Source organism: Acinonyx jubatus, chromosome F2 (genome assembly GCF_027475565.1).
Source record: "Acinonyx jubatus isolate Ajub_Pintada_27869175 chromosome F2, VMU_Ajub_asm_v1.0, whole genome shotgun sequence".
NCBI lineage: Eukaryota > Metazoa > Chordata > Mammalia > Carnivora > Felidae > Acinonyx > Acinonyx jubatus.
The window spans coordinates 63,980,219-64,003,240 of record NC_069394.1 but is presented as its reverse complement, the minus strand read 5'-3'; the positions used below and the strand labels follow the sequence as shown (position 1 = coordinate 64,003,240).

At 36.0% G+C, this 23,022-nt stretch overlaps 1 protein-coding gene across 3 annotated transcripts in view; it reads left to right on the top strand.

The window, feature by feature from the left end:
- Nucleotides 1–23,022, top strand: part of PREX2 (phosphatidylinositol-3,4,5-trisphosphate dependent Rac exchange factor 2) — a 292,149-nt gene that overhangs the window by 196,441 nt on the left and 72,686 nt on the right. For all 3 annotated transcript variants that reach the window (XR_008292620.1, XR_008292621.1, XM_053208257.1), the window contains exons 32-35: nt 2,231–2,448; nt 6,856–6,958; nt 11,896–12,039; nt 21,993–22,107. Coding sequence is in view for 1 of the 3 variants with exons in the window: in XM_053208257.1 (XP_053064232.1) it covers nt 2,231–2,448; nt 6,856–6,958; nt 11,896–12,039; nt 21,993–22,107 (580 nt within the window). In the remaining 2 variants the exon portion in view is untranslated. The remainder of the gene's footprint in view (nt 1–2,230; nt 2,449–6,855; nt 6,959–11,895; nt 12,040–21,992; nt 22,108–23,022) is intronic.

Genomic DNA, 23,022 nt, shown 5'->3' with positions numbered 1-23,022 from the left:
ACCCCCAGTGACTGGTGCCATGTTTAATTCCTGTGGTGTATTCAGTGTGAAAAGTTTGAATTAATGAACAAATACAACTTTGTGTGATCATTATCTGATTTGGTAATGAGGTTGAATGAAAATTTTATTTGACTTTAAATGCATATACAATATAGTAGTGGAGTGTAGAATAAACATCTGAGTATTCTTTCTAAGGTTAAAAAATGGGAAGAAATTTGAGCATTGCTTCCCCAAAGCAATTTGAAGATAATTATTTCTACTAGTGGCAAAGTTATTAACCCTTGTGATCGCTTCTAAATTTCTCAGTGGAACTGGATCCTTCCTTCTCTAGACCTTAGCTTTCCATTCTTCATATAAAGCATTTCTTTCCGATTCAGTTTTTATTGTGAAATTATTCTCAGGTTATAGGTGAGAGTATTCCTGCTAAAATTACTAGTATTTTTTTTTAATTTCCCAGATTTTCTGCTTACTATAGGACAACAGAAAAGCAAAGCAAGAATGTACAAGAAAGATACAGGGCAATTTTATGTAGTTTCTGTCTTGAACCCCGTACCACAGCTACACGTTTTGGCTCCCAAACCATCTGAATTATCCTTTTAGGTTAAACTAAATCCAGGCATTCCAAGAAGTCAGAGAATGAGCTCATGCATTTTCATTTCACTTAATTGGTTTCTTAGTTGCTCTACTGGTTCATCATTTTCATTTATTAATTCAGTAAATAGTTGCTGAATGTCTACACTTTGTTTAAAAGTGCACAACATTTTTAAAATTGTGCACAACAAGAAAACAAAAGTGTTTTGCTTTTTTCTTAATTGAGGCTTAGACAGTTTTTTCTCAGTTTGGCTATTTCACAGTTACCTGTAAAACCCTCTTTTCCATCTATTTGAATGAGACACATGGTATATAATTGCTTAAGGGAAATGTCTAACACATGTTGTTAAGTTAAAAAGTTGAACCATATGGAATTGCCATATTCAACCATTTTGACCTAGTATAGCATCAAGTTTGTATAGTTCAACATAATAAGTGGATATTTTCATTATGAAATTAAATATTTTAAATACCCAATCCTTTTTCTCATAAATTTTTTAAGAGTAGCTTTTACTAATAGTGAAACTAGGTAATACATAGCAGTTACATTATGTGTTCACATGCCTTTGATGGTTATTAAAAACATATGATCAGTGTTCTTGTTAAACAACTTAAAAGTCATGCCTTTTTATCAAAAAAGCAAGAACTCATTAAATAATGGCTACATTTATACCTATGTTTTACACTAATACTGACAATGCTTCTTCATTTCAGAAAATTCTGAGACCTTGAAATAATCAGTACATTTTTAAGAAAATAAGTATTTTCACTTTTATTGTTCTTCTAGTATAAGCGATTTTTCAGTGCACAGAATTTATGGCTTATATTTATATAGTTCATGGAGTTTGTATGTATCCAAACACCCAAAGAAGTGAATCCCTGTGATCAGGTTCTCAGAGGCAAGCTTGTTTCCACTTGGAAAAAATGGTGGCCCAAGAGTGGCAATTCACAGGGTAGACATACCTTCAGTGTGGGTCCATCAAAAATCCAACCAGTTGCATAATAAGAACCCTGGTGAAAAGCAGCATATGTTAAAACTGTAAATACATTACTTATTTCAAAGAAATATAAGAATTTATAAACTGGACATGTTTACGACTCCTGAAGTTTCCTTAGGTGAATCTAAGAGATCCAGATTTGCTTATTGTTATAAACAATCAGATATCAATACTCTTTTCCCCATGTGCGTATCATGTTAACAAAATTAGAGTAAGTTTATTAGATCACTTAAAAATTTAGTATTAATAATGTATTTCATTGGCCAGCACAAACTGAAAAATTGAACTTTGAATTTCCTTTAGGAAGTATCATGAAACAAACAAATCGTGTCCATCAGAAAAAAAAAACCACATCAATAAATAAAACCTTTTTTCCCTTGGGTTTTGTAGAACAATTCCATGATTGCAAAATAAAGTCACAATATCAATTAACCAAAGTTATTTTAATGGTTGTTAAATTTTTTTGGTGTTTAGCATATTTGCTAAAATGTATGCTCATTAGTAGAGTTCAGATTCACATTTTCCACATGGTTTGAGTATAGTGAAAGGATGAAATAACAGCAAATATAAATGCTTAATGAATTGGTTTTATTTACCTGTGGCATTTTTCAAAACTGTCTTTATGTTCTCCTGGGTTACAGACAGTGAGACACAGCTCCGAAGAGACATGGTTTTCTGCCAGAGTCTCGTGGCCACAGTCTGTGCCTTCTCTGAGCAGCTTATGGCAGCCTTAAACCAGATGTTTGACAGCAGCAAAGACAATGAGATGGACACCGGGGAGGCCAGCAGAAGGTGGCTGGACCAGATAGCGAATGCAGGTGTTCTTTTTCACTTTCAGTCGCTCCTGTCACCAAACTTGGTAAGGAATCACAGTGTCTCCCACTGCCTATGACAACCACAACATACCTTGTAACCCATTCCCAAATAAGTGGTTATTCATTATATATTAGCAGGCAGTCAGCTACTTTAAAAGAATTCATTTTCCATGGGCAAATATGGTTTTAGTAACTATGTAGAAGGTATTTCTTTTTTCCTGATTTTACGTATTCTCAGGCTGCTGAAAGCGGAGAAAGCCTCCATCTGTTACTAATTCCTATATCCCTAAGCAGTGACGGAGAAAGATCATCAGTGGAAAGAGGGTCTTTATGCTGTGGTTCCTTATTTCCAATCCAGAAGTGCCACGAAAGCCAAGTTCCCACTGAGGTTGATATTCTGGAGCCTGCTTGATAGACAAGATCTGACAACTTTCATGCCTTACCATCTGACAATCTGTTTAAAATCTGTGTATGTTAAATGATTTTATTTCCTTCCTTTGCACACATGTTTGTCCTGTTAAATGTAAGAACACTGCCTTAATTATTGTAGAATAGTCCATATTTATGTATCAGTTTCCCACAGTGCACATGAAGAAAGCATCACAAAATATTTGATAAATCAAAGTAGTCTTTTAACATATACTTTCTGTGGTTCTGATAGTTGTCATGATGTTCAAAAAGACAAATATGTTCACTCTTACGTATAAGCTGAAGGTGCTCATCAAATAGAATTGTGATTTTAAATATGAGATACTTTGTCACCTATTAAACAAATCTATGTGAGTTTATATATCAAAATGTTTTTCTTTAATGATAATGAAGATAGGGAGGTAATTGCAATACTGCGCAGTCATAAAAGGTTCTGGAATGATAAGGTAAGGAAGTCTGCCTCAGTGTACTTCAGAGAAACAAAATTAGGTTCTTTTGAAAAGATTCTGTGCGCACCATGTGGGCGACCGATTTCTTACTTGATTGCTAATAAAACTCAGAAAGATTTAACTAATGAAAATTTTGAAATAAGGCACTTTTGGAAATGTTTACAAACAAAATAAATATTAATTATTTCCTATCAAATAGAAATGATGTAAGAAAGGAAACCCACTTCCTAACACATTAAGTGTTTGTTAGATGGGTGAATGAATGAGGCTTCATTTCTATTCTACTTTTATTTTAAAACTGCCGTTGTTTAATCAAGTGCTGGTACTTTTACTTTAAACTTAATTTTGTTCCAAATCCCAAAGAATGGGAGAAAATATTTGAACTTATATACCTGATAAGTGACATATCCAGACTCTAGAAAGAATTCTTTATTTTTTAATTTCTTAAATTTATTTTGAGATTGAGAGAGACAGCAAAAACAGGGGAGGGGCAGGGAAGAAGAGACAGAATCCCAAGCAGGCTCCACAGCTGTCAGTACAGAGCCCAATGCGGGATCAAGCTCACAACTATGAGATCATGACCTTGGCTGAGACCAAAAGTTGGACGCTCAACCAATTGAGCCACCAAGTGTCCCAAGACTCTACAATGAATTCTTAGCACTTAATAAAAAGACAACTCGATTAAAAAAGCACACAAAGGATTTGAATAGGTGTTTCTTGGAAGAAGATATAAAATGGCCAGAAAACACGTGAAAAGATGATCGACATCATTAGCCATTGGGGAAATGCAACCCAAAACTACAATAAGATACTAGGACACATTGAGATGTGGATAACTGTAATCCAAAAAACAATCACAAGTGTTGGTAAGGAGAAATTGTAACCCTCATACATTGCTGGTGGGAATGTAAAATAGTGCAGCCGTTTTTAAATTTTTTTCCATATATTTTTTATTTGAATATAGTTGACACGCAATGTTACATTAGTTTCAGGTGTACAACATAATGATTCAACCTCTGTATGTGTTCTGCTACCCTCACCACAAGGCTACCATCTGTCACAATACAACACTATTACAGTACTACTGACTATACTCCCTATGCTGTGCCTTTTATTCCCATGATTTATTCATTCCACAACTGGAAGCCTGTATCTTTTACTTCCCTTTATCCATTTTGCCCATCCCACCACCCCCTTCCCTCTGGCAGCCATCAGTTTGTTGTGGTATTTATAGGCCTGATTTGTCTTTTGTTTGTTTATTCATTTGTTTTGTTTTTTAGATTCCACATATCACTGTAATGTAGGCCCATCCATGTTGTCCCAAATGACAACATCTCACCTTTTTTATGGCTGAGTAATATTCATGTGTGTGTGTGTGTGTGTGTGTGTGTGTGTGTGTGTGTGTGAGAGAGAGAGAGAGAGAGAGAGAGAGAGATACATACATCGTATCTTCCTTATCCATCTGTTGTTGATGGACACTGAAGTCAGTGCAGCCATTTTGGAAAACGAGCACTTCTTCAAAATGTTAAACACAGAATTCCCATATAACCCAGAAATTCTACTCCTATATAATATACAAGAAAAATGAAAACTTATATTTATACAAAGAAAAATGAAAACTTATATTTACACAAAAACTTGTATACAGATATTCTCAGGCTACAACATGGATGGAGGTTGAAAACATTATGCTAAGTGATTATAGCTGTAAAAGATATATATTATTTGAGTCCATTATTATGTAATATGTGCAGTAGGCAAATTTCAGAGACTGAAAGTAGGCTAATGGTTGCCTAGAGCTAAGGACTGGAAGAAGGGATATGGGGAGTGAATGCTAATGGGTACTGAGTTTCTTTGTGGGGTGGTGCAAATATTCTAAAATTAGACTATGGTGGTAGTTACACAACTCTGAGTACACTAAAAACCCCTAAGCTTATACACTTTAAATGGGGACTTTTATAGGATGTGAATTATATCTCAAGAAAACTGTTTTTTTTCCTTAGTCTTTTGAAACCCTTAACATTATAGAATTGATTTAAAAAATGCAAAGGTTGCTTTATAAAAAGTCAAGGAAACCCATATTTTTTCTGTCTCTGTAACAAGCACATACAAGCCTCCTAGCAATGTGGAAGGTTCTATGGGAGGTGCCAGCACTGGCAGTCTGTGTGTCCCTGAGCTTTGAGCCCAGTCCATGGTCACTTGCATATCACTTTAGCCACATCTGCTGGAGCATCAGGACTTGCGCTATAGCAATCAGAGGCCTGCCTGTTTGGGACACTTCTTCCTTGTGTGTATTCTTCTCAGTTAAGAAGATGCTGATTCTTCAGCCCTATCCTTCCAATTCCAGGTTCATGGCATACTTTTGCTGCTTCAAAGGACTTTAAAAAATAAGTTTACTAAAATAAACATTTATCCAGCACTTACTGTGTACCATACACGGTATTAAGTACCAAGCCAAAGTGCAAAGGTGATGATTCTCTTAACTTTTTGCTTTGCATGCTATACATCTTTGGAATCTGGAGTTTGAGTTAGTGATTCTTTTTCACACAAGGGACATTCTTTAGTATCTGCTTCACCCTCTACTCATGCTGCCCCCTCCCCAAAATGGCTGTATGCTTACAGCAACTTTTAAAAGCGTGTGTAAATCTTGTTAAAATCATTATTTAAAAGGATCATTGATAGTCTTAAAGAAACAAATGTTACCTTTAAAAGATAATCTGTGTATGATAAGGCTAATTATTCTTTCAGGAGGAAATTAATAAAAGACTCTAGGTCATGCACAAAACTGCTAATAGGAAGGCCAGAATTTAATACTAGAAAGATAATATTGCTGAGACATGCACAGAACTTGTTACTGTGGCTGGGCCTTACCTGCTTCAATGTGAAATGATATGTTCTTAGAATGAAAGGAATGATAAAAACAAATCAGATTTCATAGTCACAAGACTCTAGATTAAGGCCCCATAAAGGCAAGTGAGATAGAAACGATTCTTGTACCCAAGCTCTTTGGAAGAAAAATCACTGCATACATGCAAATTGCTTTCATCACAGCTCTACAAGGTTGCAAAATGAATAATGCATCGGCTATCTTATTGTAAAACAGGATGGAAACTGTGTACTGTGGCTTTTTAATAAAATAATATTCTTGCCTTTTAGCTGTTACATTTTTAAGATTATAGAAGTTTGGAGACAGATAGCATGCTTATTGTATTATTTACACATTTGTTTGTAAATAATAAAAATCAACACAGTTTGAATATAGCTACAAAATAGACTGAAAGATTGTGTAGAACCATTTAGGTAATATGGAAAAGGAAAAATATAAAACTATTAAAGAGACTTGTAACTTTGAGGGATTTGTTAATTTCATTGTGGACAGTAAATTCTTAGATAAGTGTTGATAATTTGGTTTGCATGTAAATAAAACACAAATGAAGCTAGTTTTGGTCTGGAGATGTGATACAGTGTGATGTGATGTGATGTGATGTGATGTGATGTGATGTGATGTGATGTGATGTGATGTTCTATCCTTTGCAATCCAATCATATTTTGTACTATTTTCTTTCTTTCTAGACAGATGAACAAGCCATGTTAGAAGATACACTGGTTGCACTATTTGATTTGGAAAAAGTTTCTTTTTACTTTAAACCATCAGAAGAGGAACCACTGGTTGCAAGTAAGTAGTTAAATGTCTCATAGGTGTTTCATAGAATTTTTTGACATCAAACAAAAACATATGGCATAACTTTGATATTATATTTGATAATATAGTTCAAATTGTTTTATATAAAATGTCATATTTAGGGTAAAATAAATAATAATAACCAACTGCGGAAGTGATAGAAAATATACGTGAAGAGGCTTATACCAGACCATTGAAAGAACCTCGCGTTTCTAATTAAGCCATGGGTCAGAGGAATGACCTGATCTGGCTTACCTACTGAAAGCTGCCTCTGATTGCAGTGTTGAATAAAGCATTACTGGGGACAAGGACAGAAGCAAACCAGTGAGGAAGCTACTTCAGTGACCCAGGTTGAAAGATGATGGGGACTTGACCTTGAGGGTAGCTGTGGAGATGATACAAGTGGTTGATTCTGAATGTATTAAATTATGAAGGTAGAGAGAACAGAATTTTATTAAAGTTTCATCCTCACTGATAAATGAGAGAGAATGAGAACATGAATTACAATGTTAAGGATTTGGATTATATTCAAGGGAGAACTTGGTGAAGGGGATTAATTGGTTAGGATATTATTACTTGAAAAAATTGTATGGTCTTCTGTGGGCACGTATAAAATAGAATATATTTTCATTTACTTTAGTCATGTGGGTATGATTTTGCCAAATGCAGAGAAACTCTTATTTTCACAACATAACCTTTTTTTTTGTTCTTTTAAATTTTGCTTTAGGGGCCATAAGCTCACAGGAGTACTGTTTTCCATGGTTCAAATACGACATTACTGGTGAATGGTCTGTTGAACAAGCAGGCAGGGGACCCGTGTTATAAGCTTGATAAAACAGTTACTTATTGGGGCGCCTGGGTGGCTCAGTCGGTTAAGCATCCGACTTCGGCTCAGGTCACGATCTCACAGTCTGTGAGTTCGAGCCCCGCATCGGGCTCTGGGCTGATGGCTCAGAGCCTGGAGCCTGCTTCCGATTCTGTGTCTCCTTCTCTCTCTGCCCCTCCCCCATTCATGCTCTGTCTCTCTCTGTCTCAAAAATAAATAAAAAAACGTTAAAAAAAATTAAAAAAAAAACAAAAAAACAGTTACTTATTGCATAGCCACCATGAGAGGTTTAACTTTAGCACATTGAAAACTAGTATAAATATTAGAGATAATTAAGACCACACAAGTAATATTAGCATGTAAATGTGTACATATCTGTGACAAATATAAACATTCATGTAATTCATATATATTTTTATGAATGTCCTCAAAGCATAACCTCAACTTCTGAAAACAGGTCCCTAGGGCAAGGTCAGTTCCAATGCTACACTAATAGATATTCCAAGCAAGTCATTAACAGTGATGGTAGGAACATACCTAAGTATATTCAGGAAAGAAGAGAATTTTTTAATACCCAGTGTCATCACATCTTATTTAAGTGGTATAAGGAAGCTAGAGCTTTATTATTAATTGCATGTGATTTGATCTTTCTGTAAGGTTAGAAACAGAGGAGTCAGATGGACAAATTAATTTGCATCACTGTAGTGAAGACTAGTTTGGCTACTTGTCTTTGAGGGAAGGACTGAGCACAGAGGGGAGGAAACATGAAGTTGTAAAGAGAACAGTGCTTTGAAGATAAGAAACTTGAGTCCCAAACTTGTGCGACTCTTATGCACAAACATGGGAATACCAGCTTTCCCTCACTCATGGGGTCATGAGCCTTAAATAAGATAATGTATTTGCAAGTCCCTAGCCTTACACATTCTCTCTCTCTCTCTCTCTCTCTCTCTCTCTCTCTCTCTCTTAAAAACAAACATTAAAAAGAAATTTAATGAAAAAAACAAAAATTAAAAAAAAGGGGTGCCTGGGTGGCTCAGTTGGTTAAGCGGCTGACTTTGGCTCAGGTCATGATTTTGTGGCCTGTGGGTTCAAGCCCCACATTGTGCTCTGTGCTGACAGCTCAGAGCCTGGGACCTGCTTTGGATTCTGTCTCCCTCTCTCTATGTGCCTTCTTCCCTGCTTGTGCTAGCTCTCTCTCTCTCTCTCTCTTAAAAATAAATAAACATTCAAAAAATTGAAAAACAAAAAAAAAAGAAAGTCCCTAACATTACAAGGCTCGTGGTAGTATTCAGCAAATATTTGAACCCATCCTCCTCACTTTATTACTCTGCATTCTTTTTAAAGAGCTATGTTTAGCGTTATTTATAGTCGTATTTTTGCATTAAAGAATAATGAGATTCTGAAAAAATAGGGCTTGCAAGCAAGTTGAACTCAAATGTCTGGATTGAAGACATTTTATTTTTCTTTAAGAAATACTAGGTATATACACCATGCTAACTGCTGAACTAAATTCCCAAGATATAATAGTGACTAAATAAAACAAAGACCCCATTGGCATGAAGCTTAGAAACTAGCGAGAGATGGAAAGGAATAGATGGATATTGTAACCCACTGTAGTATAGGGAAAGTACGAGATCCTTTCTATGTCATGTTAGGTAATTAGTGAAGAAGGAATAAGTGAGCTAAATGATTAGGTTGTATAAAATTAAATATATTTTATGGAAAATCTTCATGTTTTTGGAGAATAAAAATATAATGATAGCAAATCTCCCCCCCTTTCAAAAATACAGGTAATTTTACTATAATGATTAGCAGAATGGATATTTTTGAGCTTTCACTTTTTCTATATGAGCCAGGCATTGCACCTGTAACCGTGGATGCCGTGGTGAATAGGACAGACACCATCCCTATCGTTATGGAGCTCACAGCCTACTTGGGAGAAAACAAAGAAGGAATCAACTACAAAGATGATTAGGGCCATGATAAATCCTATGCAAGAAATAAGCAGTGCATAAAGAATGAGGGTAAGGTGGCTCTTTAAGGAATCAACAAGGAAGGGCTCTCAGCAGAAATAGCTTTTAAGCTGAAATCCAAAGGGTGATAAAGACCCAGCCCTGCAGATGGTCAAGGAAGAGCAATTCAGGCAAAGGGAACTAACAACTTCTTGGAGATTTACCTTCAAATTCATGGGCCTGTTCAGTGACGGAGGGCCAAGTTTACCGGGATGGGATGCCACGGTTGGAATTCCTCTCTGGAATAAATACCATAGGAGAGACCTTTTCTTCGTGCAATAATTTTTTTGTAGCCTTTAATTGTTACATAGTCCTAATCTTCGATTTTTTTCCATAGTAGGTAAATTTCCACAAATAAAAGGCAGCAATTTCAGCTCCACATTACTATGTGCTTTTACAGGTATACCAATTACTTCGAGAGAAGGTCATTCTTTCACTCTTAGCTTTAACTTCATTTTAAATTTAATATACTTGATAATTTTCAGTCATTTTCACTTTCTTTCTTCCTAGGATAGCATGTTTATTTGTCCTATAATGGAACTCCAACTGCTGCGTTATTATCTTTCTTTCAAAAACATTTGGTGCCAAAGACTAAACAAATGGAGTTTTAAAAATTGAAATACAAATGAAAGACATTGTATGTAAAGGGAAACTAGAAAATACAAATACTTAGTATATACTTAGTATATATACATTTTCTATAGTGTCTGTGCATCCTTTTTCTATTATAGAGCTAAGGAAAAAGCGGAGTTTCCCAATCATTCAAATCCAGTTAATTTCCAACTCTTCAACTGAAAAATGTCTTCTCTTTTCTAAACCCAAATCCTTTATACCTCCCATAAGCATATAGAAAGGGGCTCCTAGGTGGCTCAGTAAGAGTCCAACTCTTGATCTTCGCTCAGGTCAAAGCCCTGCATCAGGCTGTGCGCTGACAGCATAGCATGGAGCCTGCTTAAGATTCTCTCTCTCTCCCTGTCTCTCTGCCCCTCCCCTGCTCCCTTTCTCTCTCTCTCTCTCAAAATAAATAAAGTTAAAGAAACTCTAAAAATATGGAAAGAAAAATAAAATAAGCATTATTATATGGCATAAAAGAGACTTGTAGATGTTAATGCAATACCTCTGCTATTGATATGCATAATTACCTACATTTAATGAGAAACCTGGAATCTCTCTTCCACAATGGATTTAACCTTGAACTCTACTTTTATACATAGTTTTATTCAAGAAGTAGGTTAGAACTAACAAATATTGAGCAAGAACTTGGATTAAAATTTCTACTATATTTTTGCCTTAATTTTTAACTTGGTTAATATGACTATTCTAGCTTCTTAGGAAGATTTTACATTCTTTTTAAATGAAATGAAAGTTATTTGTCTTGGATAAGTAACATAAAATGAGAAGTATTTATGATAGCACTATGAAATACTCCTGCATCATTTTAGCTTTTCAAATTGGTTGTTTTTTGGGTTTGGTTTTTTATTTTGCTTTTGTTTTTGAGTAATTAAACTTAAGATCTTTGAGAAAACTAAAAGAATTTGGACAGATAATTTCTAATGACTGTAGGGCATCAACAGAGGTAATATGTTTTTGATCTGGTGCTCAGGGAATGGAACTTGCAAAACCCATGCGAATTTTGATAATGGTTGCTCTGTACCCAATCTCTTGTACGCTACTTAAGAATTGTACCCCAAGGACTCATTTTGACTAAAATATGAATGAGGCAGCTCCCCTGGGAGATTCTGATTCCAAACCATGTGTAACTAAACTTCTCATTTAGTTAAGTGAGACATCTGGTGTGTCAAAGTGTAACGAAGTTTCCTATTGTAGAATTTTATGTACAGTACAGTAATAAATCTGTTGCTTTAGCTAATAAGAATCTGATTTAATACTTTCATTGAAGAGCGCTGTAAGTTTGCCTAACCTGAACTCGACATATATGTCAAGTATATTGTATGAGTATAATACATTATATATAATATGCATATATTTATATTAGTTTCTAGTAATTTTCAAGATTTTTTTAAAAGTTAACAAATACACTTTATAACATAACCTGACTTTTGGAAATAATGTAATATTAAATGTCATTTTAGATGTTCCTCTTACATATCAAGCGGAAGGAAGTCGGCAGGCTCTGAAAGTTTACTTCTACATTGATAGTTATCATTTTGAACAGCTGCCTCAACGTTTGAAAAATGGAGGAGGGTTTAAAATTCATCCTGTTCTTTTTGCACAAGGTAAACTACTTTTTTTAATACATGTACTTAAATTATGTTATCTTTATTTTTAAAAATACATGTAATTGTAGCCATCATAGTTGTTTTTTCCATTAATTCAAAAATTCCTTCACAGTACCTAGGTAATGTATTTACTTCTGCGAATGTTTATTAAGGAAAGAATAACATTAGTTTTAAATATTTACCAAATAGGACTGCAACAGTATTTATAATGGAGAAACAAGACACGAGTGGTTTAAATAATACAGATAAATTAATTTGGCTCAAATAAATTATGGTAGAGCCATTAAAATTATATGGTTAAAATTTTTTTATGAGCTAGAAAAAGATTGGCAATGTACACATGCAACTTACAAAAAATTTATATTCCATTCTCAATTATGTAATCCAAGTGTGTATATAATCAAATGTATATAAAATGTTTTTGGTATCATTGGGTGATTAAATTGATGATGATTTTTTATTCTTTGAGTTTTTACCCTGAGTAAAAATATATTCCTTTTATAAATAAAAAAAATTGTTTTGGCAAATGAACAATGAGTTTTTTTAACTGCAGTAGAAGAAATTAAGGTTAACATGAGTAAGAGTCTTTCAGTGAACTGGTTTCCAAGGAAAGATCCTGGATCTTTTTTATTTCCAGAGGCACAAATGCAGCCCCAAACTGATCAGAAGTCCAGATTATTCTAGTGTAGTTTCTTCTAGTCTATGATTTTTTTTTTTTTAACTCATGCTGTGGTCACAAGATTATATCAATTTCTCTGAGCAGGTCCATGGAGGATTTCATTTTTTTCTTCTATTGAGTTTTCAAGAACTGCATCAGTTTTGCTGTGGAATCTTTATATTCTAATAAAAAATGAGAAGAGTAGAGAAATAAAATTAATCTCTGTAACTGAAGAACAGACAGGCAAATGAAATAAAAATCTACGGCCAAGTGAAAATTCTTGTACCATATGCATATTATTGTAATTCTAAAAGATATATTGCCCTTCCTTTGATTGCCATAGTTTAAAAACAATGACTGCCTCAGATACTTGGTAAGAATACATTTAAGCAGAGGAAATTGTCAGTGCAGAGATCTTAGGAGTTTATTAGAAGGTATTTTCATTTTTTTTTTTGGAGGACTGTGATAGGGTCCATATAGACAATACAAGAGTCTGTAATGGAAAGGAATGGGGGAATAAAAAGAGACTGAGCAGAAATAGACCTTTGGAGCTACCTTGGGAGGATAGTTTAGCCTAAAATATGTTAAATGCCATTACACAGATAGTTTTAGAAGACAAAGAAGGAGGTTAACTTTTATAGGATTTAAACAGAGTTTACAGTTATTAAAGGTTCTTCACTTCCTTTCCTTTACTCCTCTTTTTAAAAATTCTGCCTTTGAAATCATGACTGAGATGACAGATGGCATTTTGCATCTTTTCTAAAAAAATTATTACATTTGTGACACACCAGCCATAAATAGCTGAATATTCATACCCAACAGCAAATGTTCATAGGAAAAGGAAGAGTATTTTCCAAGTAACCTCTCTTTTATAATTATGGCTAACTCTAATTTTAAAAAAAATCCCTAAATACGTACTAGTTCAGTGAATAGAGTATTGCTTTTTAAAATGTAACGGAACACTAGCTAACATTAGGTTTTAATATTTACACAGCAATGAACTATGAAAAAGCAACAGTGGAAATACTATTGCAATTGAGGTCACAGATAGGTAAAGAAGACTGGAAAACAGCTTGTCTCATTAGAACAGTGTCAGTGATAAGGCTGCTTATTTAAAGGGGCTGCTGAAGTTCCTCTGCACTTCTAAAACTCCCATGAGGATTCATTATTAGTCGCTCTGACTATTTTCATCAGATTGAGAGAAGCCCAGGAAATTCAACACCAGCTTGAATAGAGATTACCATCTGGTAATTGAAAGTGGTGGTAAATGAAGAGATTCCAAATGGTGTCTATTCCGGAGATGGAAGTTTATTCAAAGGGTTTTAGCTTTAGGTGTACATATGTACATTATTGGTCTTTGCTAGCAAATACGAAAATTAGAAAAATGAGACGAATTTGAAAACCTCCTGGGAAAATTATTTCTGTCAGCCCTTGTAAAGTTGTCTGTTGTACCATATACTTAGAACAGGAAGCAAACATACTGCTTTCTTCTCATTTTTCTTGCCTGAATAGACCTTTTGGCGAAGGAGGGCACACTGACTGATGGGGCTCGCTGCAGAGATGGGACCAGCTATGAGATCAGGAATTCTAGTGCCAGAAACAAGCAGGATACACTTTAAGGAACATGTATCACTCAAGGGGAGACCTGCAGGAGAATAGCAATTGAGGCAGACAAAACAAGTGATACAGATTTACAAGATAAAGATCACAGAAACAGCCAAACAGGAAAGTCAGCACGGAGCATAAGCAAAATGCTAGAAGGAAAAGATCACACAAAAGCAGTCTTCTCTAAGTACTTCCTACAGGCCAGGGAATTAACCCTGGAGGGATCCCCAAGCCCTTGATGAGATAAAGCAAGTGACTATAAACTTGGTGAAAATGGGAGTAAGGAGGATACATATTCAGGGTCACTTCCTCTGCCCATTTCCCGTTGGCTTATTTGCTTGCTGTTTCTCAGTGGTTCTCAATACTGGCTGCACTTTAATCACCTTGGGGAGGTTTTAGAAAATACCCAAGCTTGGTTCCACACCAAACTGATTAAGTCAGAATCTCTGGGACATAAGGCCCAGATACCAGTATATTTTAGAATTTTTACCAGTGATTCTTTTTTTTTTTTCTTTTTAAGTTTATTTACTTATTTTGAGAGATACTGAGACAGCATGAATGGGGTAGGGGCAGAGAGAGAGAAGGAGAGAAAATCCCAAGCAGGCTCCACACTGTCATTGCAGAGCCTGACATGGGGCCTGAACCCACGAAACCATGAGATCATGACTTGAGAGCCAAAACCAAGAGTCGGACGCTTAATCGACTGAGCCACCCAGGCACTCCTTTAAGGTGATTCTAAAGTGCACCGGGAGTGAGGAAGCACAGGTCAACGTAGATTATGAAGCACTGTGCAATTATCCAGTTAATCCTTGCTTAATTAGATTGATCCATTTCACAAAGGTTCCACATTTCTAGATATGGGGAGACCGGGCGATGGGGTAGGGCCTTTTCACTTCTGCATTGTTAAGTCATGAGGAGGCAGGCTGCCTCTAGGAGATAATGATTTCAGTGGGACAGTTTTCTTCAGCAAAGACTGAAGATTCCCTAAAGAGCTAATGGCTGAGGGCTGTCTTCTGGCAACCGCAACAGCTAGGCAACAAGCCCATCCTTTCTGAAAGGGAATCTGAGTGAGCGACCTGCCATGGTCCACCCTGTACCCTCAGATCCATTTGGGTCAAGAGTAGGAGTGTCTCCTTTGTGACTCTGATGGGCTCCCTTCCTGGGGAAGAAGCATGGTAATGGGATGAGAAATAACCCCTGCTGCTGCAGCTGGTCTTGGGGCTACCAAAGATGCCTATTTTCCCTCTTCTGTATCCATTGTGGATCATCCTTGTCCTCAGCCTCAACCTTCTGGTCCCAGTGGCATGACTAAGACTTCCATCCCCGGGGGGCCTGACCCTCCTGTTCATTCTGCCCTCCTCAGGCCAGGGTTGCTGCATTTGTCCATTTACCGTCAAATTTAGACGTGGAAGTACCAAGAGGGACCCAAGTGGATTACTGGGTGCCAAACATGTTCCTTCCTGCCCTCATTATATAGCAATAGCCCTACTTCCTTATGTGTTGCAGACTATGAGTCTGGAGTTCTCTCTTGTCCGGCAAGAGAGCAGATGCAAAATTGAATATGAGAGAGGCTAATGTCCAGGAGGAGACAAGAACCCCAAACAGGGGTTTCCTCTCCGTATTTACTGAGTGCATAAGGTTGTACACACATGGTGAAAGTGAAGAAAATAAGATCTTACACACGTGGTGAAGGTGGAGAAAACAATCAGACAGTTATCATTAACTTGTGTGTGTAAGAAGCAAAGAGTCTAGGGGGCAAGTGGCGTTTGTGATCAAGGTATACAGGCATCAGATGGAAAGTAAGTTCCTGCAGGTGATACAACAAGTTGCTCGTGATCCCAGTACAATATCTCGATAGCTCACCTGAGGCACTTTCACCCCATGGTGGCGGCTTTCCACACTGTTTTTTTTCTAACCCATTTATATAAGTAGAACCTATTTCCCCACAATTAGGATGATCAGAGTCGACCAGCCTTGCCAAGATGGTGGTCTCTCTTCTTTGGATGCCTTGGCACCAGGGGCCTACAGTGCTCAGGTGGTAACCGTAGCTGATGTTCAGTGGGACCCCTGCCTTGTCTTCTAGGGAAAGTGGGCTACTTTGGGGATCAGGACCTTTTAAACCCATGGAGCCAAAGTTTCAGGGATGGGAAGCACACATCCCTAAGTGACGCACTGGGACTGATGTTGTATTAGTTTCCCAGCCCTGCCGTAACAAATTACCACAAACTCTGTGGCTTAAAACGACAGAAATTTATTCTGTCATCGTTTTGGAGGCTAAAAGTATGAAATCAAGATGCCTGAAGGCCATGCTCTCTTGGAAGACTCTAAGGAAGAATCCTTCCTTAACTTTTAGCTTCTGCTGACTGTCAGAAGTCCATGGCATGCCTTGGCTTGTGACGCAAGAATTACAGCCTCTGCCTTCGTCTTCACACAACCTTCTTCCCTCAGTGTGTCAGTCTCTGTGTCTCTGTCCCAATAAGGTGGACACTTATAAGAACAGGGGTCATTGGATTTGGGCCACCCTAATCCAGTATGACATCATTTTAAGTACATGATATCTACAAAAACCCTGTATAAAAACTAGGGTCGCATTTGCAACCACCAGGGGTTAGGACTTTTGTTTTATCTTTTTGGAGGACACAGTTAAACCCTCAATAGATGCTAAGCAGGGACCTTTCTACTTCCACTCTTGGTTCCCAGACCCATGTATCCTACGTACTAGGGACATGGCATCACATAAAGGTCTTTGATGTTAGTTATACTGTGCCCTAGAATATGGCATCTCTTCTTTGTAAAGTAGTGATAAGTACTTGTTTCCTGGGTCTCTTATGGTGGTTTTCCTTACACTAGATAGGACATGCCATGCCAGTCCTTTCTCCACAAACACTCTTGTGTATATTTGTTTTTCAGCCCTTATGAAAAAGGCTGGCACCACAAACTGTAAATGCTGACTTTTACTTCTTTATAGGGTGTCCTTCTGTTCTCAGAGAATAATTAAAATCAACCAGAAACTTGAGGATTTTCTCTTCTATTTTTGTAAAAATTTAAAAAATATTCCAGTATATAGTGTTTTCTCTTTTATAATGTTTTTATTTATTTTTGAGAGAGAGAGGGAGAGACTGAGTGTGAGCAGGGGAGGAGCATAGAGAGAAATAGACACAAGAGTCCAAAGAAGGCCCTAGGCTCCGTGCTCTCAACACAGAGCCCGACGTGGGGGGTCTAACCCACAAACTGCAAGATCATGACCTGAACCGAAGTCAGATGCTTAACCAACTTGAGCCACCCAGGCGCCCCCAGCATTTCTCTGTTAAACAAAAGGGAACATTTTTTTACAAGTATTGTCATTTTTCTAAGCTGCCTTCATTCGAGTATTTTTTTTTTTTTAGAGTGTTTGCAAAACCCTACTCTGGGTTCTTTAAAAGATGAATCCCTTTGTATTCTCTGTGGGTTTTATACAGTATTTGAAATTGAAACATTAAATAACTTTTTTCCCCAAATTTTTAATTAAATTCTAGTTAGTTGACATACAGTGAGTGCAACACTGGTTTCGGGAGTAGAATTCAGTGATTCATCACTTACACACAGCACCCAGTGGTCATCACAACAACTGCCCTCCTTAATACCCATCACCTATCTAGCCCATCCCCCCACCCACCTCTCTCCATCAACTCTCAGTTTGTCTCTATACAAGTCTGTCATGGTTTGTTTCCCTGTCTTCCCCTCTCCTCCAACATGGGAGTAAAATCATACGGTATTTGTCTAACTGATTTATTCACTGAGCATAATACATTCTAGCTCCATCCATGTTGTTGCAAATAGCAAGATTTCGTTCTTTTTGATGACTGAGTAGTATTCCATAATATGTGTATATTATGTACATATATATGTATAGACACACACACCGCATCTTTTTTATCCATTCATCAGTGAGTGGACATTTGGGCTTCATGTACCCCTCCAAATCTGTATTTTTGTAACCTTTGGATAAATACCTGGTAGTGTTATAAATGAAGGAACAGTTCCCAGAATTAAGATTTCCTAAATGTTAGAATCGGTCTGTAAACATGTGAGCTCACCCCTCTTTAAAGGGCAGTACAGGAAACCAATTTGACAATAAATTTCATATATTAAAACAAAATAATAAAAAAATTTAAAAAATAAAGGGCAGTACAACCACATGCTGGTCTCAATAGGATTGATAAAACTTGCTTTCCTCATGAAAACTGTGACCAGTTCTGAAGAATTCTGACCAACTGGAGCCGGTGCATGTGTCGTGTATTAGTTAACCACTGAAGTGTCATCATGCTGTCAGGAAAGAGTGTTAGTTTGTTGAAACAATTCTTAAAATTGTTCTTCAGATATTCTGTATTTTTCCTGGTCAGTCCCTTTCTTGGAAAAGCCTTGAAAGGTATTTTGAGTGAGTAGAAATTCAGTTCATTTTCAGTCTTAGAATAATTTAATTTCCATTTTCCTGACCACCTAAGTTTGATGAGATGATTTGCTTCCTCAAATTCGGAAGGGGTAGAAGGAAAACAAGCAAACAAAGAAACTCATCATATTTTCAATACTGCTTTTAATTAAATGCTATTAAATATTTGTTCAACCAAATATGTCAATACTACTACTAAGAAATATATTGTTGTTTAGATGAGAATTAAGGAAACTAGACAAGCAAATGCTGAGAAGAGGCTAAACTTGGAAATTTGGACATTATTATGTATTTAACATACTTTTGCTGAGTGTAGAAATTGAATTTGGCAAAACATTATCTCATTTTCTTGTATTTATAACAATAAATAACCAAGGTATTCATCTAAAATTGAGAATGTTTTTCTCCTTCCTCTTCTTTGCTATACAGTTTAGTTTTTAAATATAGAACTCCTCTTTTGTCATTGTTCATTTCCTCACAACCCTACACATCTGCCATAACATTTTGCTGAGACTCTGCAAAATTGTCATACATTTTCCCCATTTTTAAAAAAGTTCTATGTAATTGTTAATTTTATCTGTTGCTAATTTGGAAATATTGCCAAGGAATGTCATAAAAATGCCAGTTTGTTTTTAGGTGGCAATAAGATTTTAGAGTAGGACTGGACATTCTGGCCAAAACTGAGCCATTAAGAACTTTATAGGGGCACCTGGGTGGCTCAGCTTGTTAAGTGTCCGACTCTTGACTTCAGCTAGGTCATAATCTCATGGTTTGTGAGTTCAAGCCCTTCATAGAGCTCTATGATGACAGTGTGGAGCCTGCTTGGGATGCATTCTCTCTCTCTCTCTCTCTCTCTCTCTCTCTCTCTCTCTCTCTGTCCCTCCCCACTTGTACACACGTGCTTGCTCTCTTTTTCTCTCAAAATAAATAAATAAACTTTACAAAAAATTGCTAAAAAAACCAACAAAAAATGACGTTTGTAAAAATTAGACCCCAGGTGTTTTCTTATTCATCCCACCCCACCCCCAACCGCTACTTTCCCTGTTGCTCCTTCCTACCGTACCCTTTCCAGTCTTTCTGATCTTAAATCACAAATTGAAGTGTCCTTGCATGGACCCTCCTCTTAGTTCCCAAAACTTCCTGTTTGGCTAAGCACACTCATGCATAATCTATATCTCCTGGAAATTGAATTAGATAATGCCTGTGGGGCACTGGGCATGTTGCCTAATATATAAAACACAGTGAGTAAATGAAAAGAATAGTCATGGGTTCTCTTAATACTATTATTTCATTTATTTATTTCCCAAGAATCATAGTTAGTAAGCACTCTTATTTTCCATTTCACAAATGAGGAACCTGAGGATCTTGGATTTTAATTAACATGCTTGAGGTCACACAGCTACTAAGGAGTGGAAGTGGTGGTTTTACTTCAATGCAAAGATTTTCATTATTAGCTCTCCAACTAATAAGAGGAATTCACATTGAAGGATGACTGAATCCTCTGAATATTTGCCTCTCACAAATAACATCTCATTAATGGAAGTGAACATGGCATTTATGTGAGGATTGTTTTATCGGGAAGACTTCCTTTTCTTTCTTGTGTGTATTCAGGACCAGAAGCTTGCTGAACCACTTGCAAATACTCTAATTAATGCAGAACTCATAAGGAAAAAAACACGTAATCCTTGAAACAAGCTCCCAAATTTGATATCATGTAACTGAAGCAAATGTAGTCAGCATTCTCACTAATTTTCCATAAGTGTTTTTCTCAATTATAGGCCAATAATGCCATTTTTTAAAATTTCAAATTGAGCAATACTCTAAAGGTTTGTTGTTTCTTCAGTGCTGTGGAAATCTGACTAGTTGAGAAAGCAGCACAGCAAAAATTAGCAATGAACTTGCTGGGATTGGCACTGGGTATTATATGTAAATGATGAATCACTAACTACTCCTGAAACTAATATTACTCTATATCTTAGCTAACTGGAATTTAAATAAAAGCATGAACCATTAAAAAAAGTTAATAATGAGTTTCCTATTTTTGTCTCCAAAATGGTGATAAGTTTCTGTCAATTTGAAGAAATGTATTATTTAATTTAGAAGCTATTGCATTTAGCAGTTTGAAAGATTAATTTTTTTATCAATTTTGAAACAGTCTGCTGAAAACTGAGGTTTATCAGTGGCAATAATCTCAAGGGGAAATCATTTAAATTTCCAAATTGGATCCATTGCCATTCCTGTTGCTGGCAACCTCTCTGTAGGAGATGTTGTATTTCTAGGCACTTCCTTGTGATTCATTTCTTCTGCAAAAGGTTAAAAGTGCCATCCCATAAAGTTTAAAGGAAAAAGAAATACTTGAGGCACCTGGGTGGCTCAGTCGGTTAAGCGTTCGACTTCGGCTCAGGTTATGATCTCATGGTTGGTGAGTTTGAGCCCCACATGGGCTCTGTGCTGACAGCTCAGAGCCTGGAGCCTGCTTTGGATTCTGGGTCTCCCTCTGTCTTTCTCTGCCCCTCCCCCACTAGTGCGTGCACGCATGCGTGCTCTCTCTCTCTCTCTCTCTCTCTCTCTGTCTCTCTCTCAAAAATGAATAAATAAGTATTAAAAAAAAGAAATACTTAACCAAAAATGTTAGTTAAGAAAGAAATCCATATTAACCAAAAGATGTTTAAAATTAATGGAAAGTTATATGTTTATGTTTATTAACTAAATTAAGCATTGTAGTAAAGCTAGTATTCTAAGATTATCTATGCGTCTGATTTATTACACTAATATTTCATGATTTAACTGCAACTACAAGAGAATATGAATAGACACGGAGAGCAGCAGTTTCAACATTTTTACTCTTATGTATGTTAATACACAGTTCTGCCTCTCATACCTATGCACGTATATATGCAATGTACATAGGTATATGTATGTACATATATATATACATATGTGTGCTTATATATATAAATATGTGAAGTTTGAGTTTAGCTTCACAAAGAATGTATATAAAATGTTTTAAAAGTAGAAGACAATTTAAATTACAAATTATCTTTGCCAACTTAGATATAATCACCAAATGTTTGATATTTATTTTTAGAGCAGAAGAATGATTTTCATTCAGTTTTGGACTGGTGAAAGATAGTTTCTTGCATGTGTGGTCATATTCAGTGTTTTAAATACATTTACTAATAATCAGTAAGATTAAAGTAAATGTGGAGACACTGAGTTATAAAATCACGTTAAAAAGTAATTTACTTGTTTACACAGCACTGGAGAGCATGGAAGGGTATTATTATAGAGACAATGTTTCGGTGGAAGAATTTCAAGCCCAGATAAATGCAGCCTCATTGGAAAAAGTCAAACAATATAACCAGAAACTCAGGTATGTAATTTTTCAGTTTTTTTTTAAAGTAAGAAGGTAAGTGTTTGTATTTTGACAAGAGCAGAGCAATAGAGGTCTTGACATACTCGTTATTAAATGATTGATGATGATACTCCTTCTGATATGATGTCTTTTTATTTAAGGTTTAATATTTCAGATATTATAACAAGTACACTTTTTGAAAATAAAATCGAAAAACAGTGTTTGAAAATTTTCATGCTATTGTCTTAATTGCTGAAGAAGATCAAAAATTAAATATTTATTAGATCATTAGCAGGGAGGGAAAAAAGCATTGATATTTTATAGTGGTGTCCCCTAGGAGGTTTCAGTGAATTAAGGGCAAATAAAATAGGCTCCTTTATGTACCATTAAACACCTGGCATCCTGACAGTGAGAGAAGAATGTGGTTAACACAGAAGCTATGTGACAGCATTGACTTGGTATTGGAAAAATATCTACTTTCAAATACATATATTAATGTTTCGATTTTGCTGTTTTCCCCCCTCTAAAAATAGTGTTACTGGCAAAATAACCAATGGCAGGGAAGATTAGTCACAGTAAGTGAAAGGGAAATGTGTTACAATTCAAACTTTAATTTTCAACAAATTATTAGCATATATAACTCCCTCTTACTTGATGAATTATTCTGCGAAGAGATTATCTTTTTAAATTACTTACAGATTACAGCTTTTATTTTTAAGAGAAAAAATACTCTTGTTCTACCTTAAGCCTTAATGATTCAAAAATCGTTTTTATATTATATTTTATTTCGTCTTCCATTATAACTATTATAACATTTTTTGGTTTTGTCCACAATATGGCAAGACTATGAAGATAAATTAATTCCTAAAATTCCTGACAGGAAGAGGTATTCGCTCTCGTCGTATGAACGAAGGGTAGGCTCTTTCACCACAG